The 11,507-nt window shown below is 40.3% G+C and overlaps 1 protein-coding gene across 2 annotated transcripts; it reads left to right on the top strand.

Annotated features, from left to right (window-relative positions):
• Positions 1–5,782: 5,782 nt before the first annotated feature.
• Positions 5,783–11,250, top strand: LOC110729232 (peroxisomal (S)-2-hydroxy-acid oxidase). Of its 2 annotated transcripts, XM_021908946.1 has the most exons (12): positions 5,783–6,053; positions 6,744–6,917; positions 7,006–7,130; positions 8,354–8,400; positions 9,101–9,178; positions 9,276–9,400; positions 9,484–9,550; positions 9,700–9,762; positions 9,930–9,999; positions 10,125–10,225; positions 10,339–10,443; positions 10,807–11,250. In XM_021908946.1, exons 2-12 carry the CDS (start codon positions 6,781–6,783, stop codon positions 10,996–10,998), a joined length of 1,110 nt encoding a protein of 369 aa, XP_021764638.1. In that variant the 5' UTR covers positions 5,783–6,053; positions 6,744–6,780; the 3' UTR covers positions 10,999–11,250. The 2 variants fall into 2 exon arrangements, with proteins under 2 accessions (XP_021764638.1, XP_021764639.1); XM_021908947.1 differs by lacking the exon at positions 5,783–6,053 and having other exon boundaries at positions 6,806–6,921.
• Positions 11,251–11,507: the final 257 nt, after the last annotated feature.

Consider the following 11,507-nt stretch of genomic DNA (forward strand, 5'->3'; position numbering starts at 1 on the left):
GCGCCATGAAATTTACTGCCTGAGAATGACTAGATCATACAACAAAAAAGTACACAGGCGTCCACTCAAAGTGGGGGACTTTGTACTTAGAAAAATGGAAGCAGTTGGTAGGGCTAATGAGTCTGGCAAATTAACTCCCAACTGGGAAGGACCCTACCGAATCTATGAAGAGGTCAGGGACGGTACCTACCGTCTGGAAACACCAGACGGCCAACCGTTGCCTCGAACCTGGAATGTAGATAATCTTAAGAAATATTTCTTTTGAATGATGTAAATAGTCGAGGGCTACTTAATAAAAGTTTGATGTTTCATTCAATTTTGTACTAAGAGGGGCATGCCTACTGACAAACAGTCGGCTACTCACCATGTTTAATTTTCATTTTTACCTAAGAGGGGCATGCCTACTGACAAACAGTCGGCTACTCTCCATGTTTAATTTTTATTCTTACTTAAGAGGGGCACGCCGCTTGTTCCACACAACCGGCCACTCTCCCATAACACAGTTCACCAAGAACTATCAAAGGCTCATGGCTAAAATGATCAGACCAGGCGCCAAGCCAACTGATCCAAATATAAGTTCAATTCGACCTGTCCCAACATTATAGCAGGCGTCCGACGACATCCATCCGGATGAAATTCGTCGCAGAGAGCAGCTCCCTTTTGGGTGGAACATTGTTCTATAAAATCATTACACGACACCTATACGACTGTCTAACCAAGACAACCACGTAGCCGTTTCCCGGACAAGGATACCTCTCACTTAACTGACTAATCAGGTCAAACAAGTGTTCGCAGTAACCATCCGTGTCAACCAACCGACTGAACTACTTGGGATAAGAACAGTCGATATCTTATGAGTTAATAGCCAACAAACATTGGCAAATAAAGGGGAACAACCGGTACCCACCGCTTGAAACCTCTACTACTCAGTCACTCGGCGACTAGGTAACAATCATGTTTACTTGGTCACTCCTTAAAAATTTAGTATGAGACTAAAAAGGTGTTCATACAGCGCCTGTTCACACTAGATTAAATGTGGCGGGGAATAGTCGGCCTGGACCAACTAGAGTCTCTAGCCTTAAAAAAAAAAACAAAAACACAAAAAAACAAAAAACAAGGCAGGTAGGAAACCACCTTCCTACTTGGTTGAAGGGGATCCAGTCTTTAAAGTGGCCGACTGATCGCTTAGCCTGGAAACAGACAACCAGTCGTCCAGGGGCATAGGTGGCGTGACTAACTACCTCGTACCTGTCCGCAACTATCGGCCATGAAAAACAGTCGGTATAAGTATGCAATTGGATATCAGAGTTTCGATACTTAACAAATTCGAAACGAAACAAATTCGAAGGACTGCCATAAACATTCATACCCCCGGCCCCTTGGCCGGGTAAAAGATACAAAAAGAAGCCGGTCACTAAGACCGGCAAAATATTCAGAACCCCGGCCCCCTGGCCGGGTAAACAGAAACAAACGGCACGCAGGCCGTAAAAAGAAGACATAAAGCTTAAGAAGGGGGCAGATCTTCAATAATAGCAGCTGCCGCCTGGTCAGCACTCTTTTTGCTGGACTCGGCTTCAGCTGCATCCTTCTTCGATGCATCCACCCCAAGAGGCACAAGCGCCACTACCGGCTCATCCTCCTCCAACGCCTCGTCCTCAGCAGCCGCCAGGATCTCTTGATTATATCTATCAGAACACTGGCGGTGCGTTTTTTCCCAGGAGGAAAAGTCGGCATTGGGGAAGAGGCGGCCCCAGGTCAGGCGCCGGATCTGAGCAGAGTCTTCCATCATCTCTCGGACCAGCTCCTTCTTTTCTTGCTTGGCCTTTGCCGAGAGCTCCTGAGTAAGACTCTTCTCCTGGGTCACCAGGCGTTCCTTAACGTGTGCCAAGGATTTCTCCAAGGTGTCGTATGAGGACATTTTTTGGCGAAGAGGTCTCACCTCGGCCTTGAGATTGTTGATGGTCGCCTCCAGCTCATTATTTTTCTTCTGGGCCGCCTCTAACTGAGCCCGGATAGCAGAAGTAGCCTGCGCCTGATAATAAAGAATATCAATTGTCAAAACCTCATTTTGGGCAATTTGAAACATTGTCTTATCACAGTCAGAGGCGGCCATAACTTTTGCAGCTTTTACCTCTTTGTTCTTCCTGTCAAGCGGCTTGCGAAGGCCGTTCATTCGGAGCAGGGCCTAAGTAAAAGGGAACAGGCATCAGTTTTCAAACAAAAAACAGGCGTCCTGGAATTTAAATAACTAAAAATATGCTAAGTATACCTCAGCAAGGACCCCTGCAATCCCGTCTAGGTCAAGGGTGCCGACACCCCTGACCGCCTCCCTCTCAGCCGGAGGGACGGCTTTGATCATAGACTTGGCCACCTCAACCAAGTCTGGCTCCTGAGGGCTGGCTGCATCAAGCATAAACAAACGGGTTAGACCTAGTAAAGAAGGGAGCAAGTCTAAATTTACAAGGACAACTTCATACTTCTAGGCGGCCCGATTGGAGTTTTAGCAGGAGTGGACGGCTGTTTCTCAGCCGCCGCATGTTTCCTGGCAGTACCAGGAGAGCTCGCAACAGTCGTCCTCCGGGTCTTGGAGTCCGGCTGTTGGGAAGAAGAGGCTCTTGGAGTGCCCGTTTAAAAAAAAAAAAAAAAAAAAAAAAAAAAAAAAAAAAAAAAAAAAAAAAAACACTCGATCAGTATATGCATAAACCCAACTCCAAAAAGAGAGTGAAAGGTTCGGAGCTCACCAAGGGTGCCCCCTTGTTGGGGGAGTCGGTTGAGGATTGTTGCATGATAGAGGCTCGCAACATGGTCGCCGCAGTCTTGGAGGCGGTAATTTTGCTCATGGCGTCCGCTGCAAGAACAAATAGCAAAGTTAATAAAAAGTCATAACAGTAATGCATGGAAAAACAGAGTATTCGACAGGCCAGCTACCTCTTGAGCACCGACTGGTGAGGCCACAGGCGGCCAAAAAGTCATAAAGCCATTTGAAGCTCGGGACGCAGTGCAGGGGTACTTGCTCTCGTACCCCTGTAGTAGAGTCGACCCTCGACTCTACTTTAAAGAGTCCTTTATCCAGGATCTCTTTCTTGGCTTTGGGGGGAACAGGCGGCATGCTGCGGCCGCCTGCAAGAAGAGGCGGATTCCTGTTCCACCTGTTGAAGCGCTTGTTCAGCTCTGTGTCTGAACTTTCAATGATAAGGAAGGTGCTTCGCCAATCCTTCCACTTGTTTGCTTTACCTCTTGTCATGAGGTGGCCTATGTGGCTCGTCAATTGATACCAGCCGATACCCCCTGCCTTAGGGGTCCGGCTGAGGTAGTTCATGTGGGCGAAAGCCTCGAAGTTTGGCTCCACCCCGTGCAGTACGCACCCGGCCACATAGCCGAGTACGTTGACCCAGGAGTTTGGGGCTAACTGCCATAACCCCAACTCATACCCATCCAAGATCCGCTGAACAGCCGGATGTAGTGGGAAGCGCAGCCCAGCCCTGATGGCCGCCTCGTAGCAGCCAAAGCAGGCGCCATCATAACTAGTACCAGCCGGCCAGAAGACTGCGTCTTCTGGATCCGGCACGAAAACTAAAAAGCCGGGGCCCATTGTGTGGTTCGCAATAAAGCTCCCCACTCTCTCTTGTATGGCCGTGATCCGGCCCCGTGGGATAGTGTAGTAGTAGGGGGTATTTTGCTCTCGGTAAGAGGTGGATGGCTCTGCCCAATTGTCCCCCTTCTCAACTGCGTGAGAAAGCCTCGCCTCTTGTAAGCGGCTGTTTTTCTCTTCTGTGTCCAGAGAAGCATGACCAGAAGAGCTAGACTCGGATTCGTCCTCTGACGAGTCCGAAGAGGACGACTCCTCCCCTCTCCCAGAGGGGCCCGCCTTCTCTCCTTCAAAAGGAGCAGGAGAGAATGTAGACTTGTCAACTGTAAAATGGGAAGGGGTCACTTTGACCCCTCCCTCAGAACTGTCGGCTTTCAAGCCGCTTTGGTTCACTTCCACATCTGGCGCCTGGTCAGATGTTTCACTAATCGGCACCCTGTGGGTGGAGCCGTCTGAGTTCGAGATCCTAACAGTCCTTTTTGTTCTGGCTATCATGTTCTGCATAGCCACAGAGACAGTCGGACTTTGTATAAAGGGCAAAGATGGGTCCGGAAAAGGGCAGGCGGCACTCCTAGTCCTAGATTCAGCCGTCCCCGGTGACCGGCTGATCTCTAACCTAGGTCGTGTCGTGTGCTTCCGTGGTGCCATTCCAAAAAGAATAAAATTAAGAGAAAATTAAGAGTAAGAGAACCGACTGTTACCTGAACGAGTGAAGTTGACGGAGTTCTGGAAATCCTGTGTTAGTCGGCTTGTCAGAGCAAGCGGTAGGCAGAAAGAGTCCGAAATGTCAGAGCAAGTTCAGGGGTCCGAATGTTCTCTCTAAAAAGTTCTCAAGTGTGAAAATGACTGAAGTCAACACACCCTTATATAGGCAAAGTGAGAAGGCGAAGGGTCACTTCCAAAATTCAAAATTTGGGCGGGAGAATCTCTCGGCCTTTCGCCGAGTGACACCTGTAGCAGGCCGTCGCCTGTCACGGTGCGACACCTGTCACAGGTAACACGTGACCAGTCACGTGCCACCTGTGAGGGGCAAATGATTAGGGGATTTTTATCCACCAATCAGCATCCGACACGTGTCCTTCATGTAGGCCAATAGGAGTCTGACACGTGTCATCAAGAGATTCGTCCTCCTTGGACCAATTGCAATGTGACACGTGTCCACCCATGCCAAATTGGAAAACCGGCCAACAAGGCCCAATCTTTGTGGGAGGCCCAGTCAGCCTTAGGTTTAACCTAAACCTAGTACTGGCACGCATCCCAAGGCATATAAATATGCCCATTAATCCTCATTAAGGGGGATTACACACATTTAACACTCTCACCTAGAGAGACCCTATCACTTTTATTTCCGCATTAATTACTCCTTAATCAAGTACTAACTTGACCGTCGGAGGCGGATCTCCAATCGTTCGGAACATCCGTTTGTTTTGCAGGTACAGGCGTCCGGTTCCAGTCTCGGAATTGTAACTCTCCCGCAGGACATCAGAAAACCTCGAAACACTTCCCATAAACATAGTTGCACTTACTCCCTCCGTTTTTTTTATATGCATCACTTGGGAATGCACATAGTTTTAGGAGATAAATATAATATTGTGTGTGGATGAATAAATTATTATAATAAAAGTATGATGGGGACCATGAAAGAGAAAGTATGTGAGAGAAAATAAATATTTTATTATTTAAGTGGGGACATAGAAGATAGAGAAATGATAAAATAATTTGAGTGAGTTTTAAAGTAAGAGAGAGAAATAATAAAATATAGTATAACTTTACTAAATATAGAAGTGATGCATATAAAAAACACCCGTAAAAGAAAAGTGATGCATATAAAAAAAAACGGAGGGAGTATTTTATTTTATATTTGAAAGTAAAAAAAGTTGCACTTTAAAGGGAATATAGAAAAAAAAAAAAAAAAAAGAAATGAAAAAGAAATTGCACCATTAAGTATAAATTGTCCTTTTATGTGATGTCTTGTTCAACTGTTTTATATCTTGAGTCCAAAATTTAGAGGTTGACGGAAAAAGAGAACTAACTCTGAACCTACAAAAAAAAAAAAAAAAAAAAAAAAAAAATCTATTTATTTTCTCATCCTTAAATAAAAAATCCTTCGATTTTTTCTGGGATGTATTTATAAACTTAATTTACATTATCTTTTTTTATTTATTTATTTTTTTGATAATTCAATTTGGAAAACTCAGAAACACACATTTGTTTATGTGGATGAGATAAACTAAGTTGCAAAGTTTAGGATTCGGCTTCAAATTCCCACCCTTCAATTTTCATAATCTAATCCTTTATCCTTTTTAATTTTTGTCTTTATTATTCAATTTTGTACTACACTTATTTTTATATCACAATTTTTGTGCAACTTTTGTTCCTCTCTTTATATCTCTCAATAATTATTTGTCACCTCTGGGTTCCTTCACTCTCCCCAGAGTACCAACTTCAAGAGTTCAGTACTAAGGTTTGCCTTTAATTCTATTTTAGCGCTTTATTTGATTCGTTCGGAATTAATTGTGTTTGAATTTGTTACTTGACAACTAAATTCGGGCATATGTATTAAGGTTTATTAGCGTTTTTCTTATTGGGTCGTTAGGATATAGTGTTTCATAGAGGATATTAATTTGCGCTTGATCTTTGTATTTTTTATTTTGTTTTAGAGTTGATTTCATGAATTTATTTTTGCATGTTTATTATTTTAAATTAATGGGTTTTAAATTAAATCCTGGTATTAAGCCTTATTTGATGGTTTTGATTCTTTCAAATTCATTGTATAAATGATTGCAAATTGAACAGATTTTAATTTTCCAAAGTTTTTTAATTTTTTCTTTTAAAAACTTTTTACTCAATGATTGAATACTGATTACGGATTAATATTTTTGTTACAGTAGTTTATGTTTGGCGATTCGTTTTCATGTATTGTTTGATATTGCCTTTGAAGGATGAAGGATGAATGATCTATGTGAATTGAGACTATGTTACTTAGACTCGTTTTGTGTCCATGTGTTAAACTTGACTTTTTATTGAAATTGGTTTAATATAGTGTCAAAAGTCAGAGTGTTATCATCCGTTATGGATGTTGAAGCCAAATGAAAAGTTCGAGTAACATAATTAATAAATAAGAATATGGACTTGATAGATTGATTTTGTGCAGTTATTTGTTGGGGACTCTTTAGCTTATTAAGCCGAAAATGGAGATCACAAATGTCAATGAGTATGAGGCCATTGCGAAGCAGAAATTACCCAAGATGGTGTATGACTACTACGCATCTGGTGCAGAGGACCAGTGGACTTTGGCTGAGAACAGAAATGCTTTCTCCAGGATCCTGTAAGCCTTACATGTTTTCCTCACTTTTCGAGTTTTATGTGTGCTATTAATTCTTTGCTTAGTAGTAATAATCTGCACACTAATACAGGTTTCGTCCACGAATTCTTATTGATGTAACCAACATAGACATGACTACAACTGTCTTGGGATTCAAGATCTCAATGCCTATTATGATAGCCCCAACAGCCATGCAAAAGATGGCGCACCCTGAAGGTATACCGTATTCATAAGGCTTACTGTTAAAATTAATGTTTCGAGATGTGCTGTGTATTAAAATCAGCTAAAATATTACCTTAGCTTTGGCTCTGTGATAAAGTGGTTACAGTTGACTTGTTGTATTAACCAACATAGGTTGTTTCAAAGTTAACTCATTCTCAATTAGATTATTGATATGTTCTTGCAGTCCTCTGTAGATTTTCGCCTTTGTAATATGTATAATACAAATTCTTCTAGTGTTAGACATCGTCTTCATTTCTTGATGGATTGTTTAGTATGAGTTCATATATCAAGGAATAGTTTCCAACTTGTCCGTTTTTATATTTGATATCCAAGCAATACATCTCAACTAAAAAGTAAGAGTGTGTGTCTATTAGAAGATTTGAAGGGAAGGGAAGAATTGGGGAGGCAGAGTGATGATTTATCCCATTTTATCACTTCTTGACTTCCTGTAATCCCATCTCTATACATAGATGAGTGAGCACAAATGCCTTACATACTATGTTTTTCTAAAATCCTCGTCCAAATATGTGTCCTTACTTTCTGGGAAGTTGAATTCTTTCTTGTTATGCGCCAACCTGTAGACGGCCTTTAGAATTTGTTATTGTGCTATTGGCATACACATGTTTTTTCATACTTGTCATTCCTCGCACAATTTGTTTCAGGTGGATCTTGTACTTGGATAACACTTTAAAATTGAATGCCATATAGGCCTCCATCTTCTTGTTTGGCTATGTCTTTCTGAATAGTATAGGATACATGGTTAATGTATACTCGTCCACCTTGGGTTCGATCAGAAGGATATATACAGCACCAAAGTTGTTTCCGAGTGTTTGCTTTCAATGCTTTTGTGGGTGTAGTGAACTAGTGATTCAATCATGATAAATTTATGTAATGCCATTTCCCCTGCAGTTGACCAAATTCTATTGTAAGAAAGCTGTCAAATTAGTAATGGTTTTTGTGGGTGTAGTGACTCAATCACGGTCATGTCAGTATTGTAATACCACTACTGCAGTTGGCCAATTTTTACTGTTGAATAGTAGAAACTGTCAGGGTGGTCTCACCAAGTGAATATCCATTGTACGTTACTCTAAATGAGCTTTTTATAGAGTTTTTGATATTTGCTTCCATTGAATGTGATTTAGTGTCACAATATGAACTAAGCAGTCATATAAAATTGATTGCATACTAACGTTATCACTTCTGATTGGATCATGAAGGGGAGTATGCAACTGCCAGGGCAGCGTCATCAGCTGGAACTATCATGGTATGACTTAATCCCATCTCTGAACTTATCATGATAGAATTCTGCTCTACTCCACTATCACTCCTCATCATAGTTTTTTGAACTGGATTTGAACCAAATTTCTAAATTGGCAGATTATAAATTACTTATAAGGTCCCTTTTTAAAAAAAAAAAAAAAAAAAGATTCCTTTTATTATTTCATTAATATTGCTCTTTTTTCAATATAAGTGTTGCCTTTTCTCTTTTGATTCTATTACGAAAATGATAACAGTGCTAATGAAGTAAATACTAACAGATTGACTTGCTCCAATATCTAAAGGCCTAACAAGAGTTGACAGTATTTAAACAATGTAAAACTGCTTTATATATTTCATAATTCGATATTAGTTGAAAAGCCATTTCTAACCCTTGTGAAAATTGTCAAAGGCCTATATAAAAATAAATAAATAAATAAAAGAAGTAAATTTTTCTAAGCCTTCATTTAAAAAAGTATACAGTAATAATTAATGAGGGCAAAAAACCTTGAAAATCCTAATGCAGTGATCTGCAGACATTTTACTTTCGTATTTCATAATTTACTGTAAAGGCAGTCTGGTAGGAACTGGTTTAATGGACCCAAAGCAGTAGCCTAAGACTCAAGATGACCAATTTCCCAGTCAGGCTTCATATTTCTGTAACTATGTTCCTTGTGTAAATATATGTTCCATACTTTTCGTTTCAGACACTGTCCTCATGGGCTACATCAAGTGTGGAAGAGGTTGCCTCAACTGGACCAGGCATCCGATTTTTCCAGCTCTATGTAAGCTTACAACATCTGCCTCTAATCTTGTACTCCTATTAGCTGTCAATAGAACAGTGCTTTTGGGATCAACTTGGTTCAATGTTTCAATATTCAGGTATACAAGGACAGGAATGTAGTTGCTCAACTTGTGCGAAGAGCTGAAAGGGCTGGCTTCAAGGCTATTGCTCTTACTGTTGACACACCCCGATTGGGGCGTAGAGAAGCTGATATCAAGAACAGGTATTACACAAGGAATCAGATTTTTCTAGTTCCTTAGGAAATGATTTAGGGTCTTCTATGATATTAACTTGATTTTTATCCAGGTTTGTTTTACCACCTTTTCTAACATTGAAGAACTTTGAGGGTCTTGATCTCGGCAAAATGGATCAAGTAAGTGTCAGACATAAAATGTTGGGAACAAAGCACTTTGAATTACCTATGTGATTTGCCTCTAATATTTTATTTTATTTTTTATTTTATTTTTATTTTTTATTTATTTATTTATTTATTATTTATTATTTTTTATTTTGGTTGTGCAGGCAAATGACTCTGGTCTTGCCTCATATGTTGCCGGTCAGATTGATCGATCCCTGAGCTGGAAGGTAATGCTGGATTGGTAAACTTTGTATGAGATATTTTTAGTGTATATATTCTGTGGTTCGATATTATAGTACAGGAACTGAAAATTATTCTAAGGATGGCTAGAAGACAGATTAAACTCAAGATAACTTTGAATTAGTTCTCTAATTAATGTGTGTAAATTAAACAGGATGTGAAGTGGCTTCAGACAATCACCAGCCTGCCCATCCTTGTCAAGGGTGTACTTACAGCTGAAGATGGTAAGATGTCGACCATTTTTTCATGATCTTTATGCTTTTCTTTCCTCGTTTCATCTTTTCAATACCCGTAATTTCTAGTCTTCTTAACTGTAACTGATCTTATATTCCATTTCTTTAATTTTTAGCAAGACTTGCTGTTCAACATGGGGCAGCAGGAATTATCGTATCCAACCATGGAGCACGCCAGCTTGATTATGTTCCTGCTACTATAATGGCTCTTGAAGAGGTAAATTATATTCTCTAAAATCTAGATGCTGTAATACTGGTTTTGGAGTAGGGATTGTAAGTCAATTGATTATTATATTTTCTTACATGGTGACAACTACCTGAACTCTGCAGGTTGTTAAAGCAGCACAAGGTCGTATTCCCGTGTTCTTGGATGGTGGTGTTCGTCGTGGAACTGACGTTTTCAAAGCATTGGCACTGGGTGCCTCTGGTGTATTTGTAAGTACAGCTAGATGCACTAGCAATCAACTGCTGATATTTTGAATGTTTACCTGTACTTATTGCATCTTGCTCTATTATTTTCCCCATTCATAAAGTACTTCAAGAAAAAATTAAGATTAGCTTCAGCAAGTTTTATCATGCTACCAAAGTTCAATTCTCAACTAAATGAACTAATGTAAGCTGGCCTAACAAGTTCATGTAAGTTTAGACTTTGGACGAGTTATAAATGAGTTGAGCTGTCAATTCAATTGGGGGCATCTTTCTGCTACATTGTTTTCGTTTCCTTCTTCTGCCTGCCTACTTTCATATGTTCAATATTTTTACAATGTAGTACTAATTCATTGATGGCTTTCAATTCAGATTGGAAGGCCTGTGGTGTTCTCCCTCGCTGCAGAAGGAGAGACTGGTGTTAAGAAGGTCCTTCAAATGATGCGCGAAGAGTTTGAGCTGACCATGGCACTGAGTGGTTGTCGTTCCCTTAAAGAAATCTCGCGCAGCCACATTGTTGCTGACTGGGACGCTTCTGGGTCTCGTGCTACTGCCAGATTATAAGATTAACGTGCACAAATAATTAAAGCTATATTGAGCAAGGGAAATGTAACAGCATATCTATAAAGTTTGCTTGTTGGTGTTTTTTTTTTTTTTTTTCCCAACTAAAAAGTGCCCTCTATTTGGTCGAAGAACTTTCATTTTTGATTTGCGACTGTCAATGGATGCTTATGTATTTTTGAATGGCTACTCTGCCTTCATTGTATATTCTTCTTATATTCCTCTTTTTAAAATAAGAGTACTTACATATATCAATATATGCCTTTTTAGTAATGGCTGATCCCCGGATTAAACGAGCAGGAAATGTAAAAAATATTCCGGTAAGAGCTACTGAAGCATTGGTTCTAGAGTATCTATATACATCATATAAACTTCTACTTCCTTTTGTTCCTGATAAATTTTTGTTGGAGACAGCGGAAGTAGAATGAGTATTAGAATCGAGAATAAGATATTTATTGTAAATAACATCAGTAATCAAGATACTATAAGATCTTGTTAGACCAACCTAGGAG

This window comes from Chenopodium quinoa, unplaced genomic scaffold (assembly GCF_001683475.1).
Source record: "Chenopodium quinoa cultivar QQ74 unplaced genomic scaffold, ASM168347v1, whole genome shotgun sequence".
NCBI lineage: Eukaryota > Viridiplantae > Streptophyta > Magnoliopsida > Caryophyllales > Amaranthaceae > Chenopodium > Chenopodium quinoa.

Excerpts from the sequence above, each read along its gene's own strand:
- LOC110729232 (XM_021908946.1), top strand. The coding sequence starts at position 6,781 with ATGGAGATCACAAATGTCAATGAGTATGAGGCCATTGCGAAGCAGAAA. Across the intron at positions 9,551-9,699 it reads ATCTCGGCAAAATGGATCAA|GCAAATGACTCTGGTCTTGC; the intron begins GTAAGTGTCAGA and ends TTGGTTGTGCAG. Across the intron at positions 10,000-10,124 it reads TGTACTTACAGCTGAAGATG|CAAGACTTGCTGTTCAACAT; the intron begins GTAAGATGTCGA and ends TTTAATTTTTAG.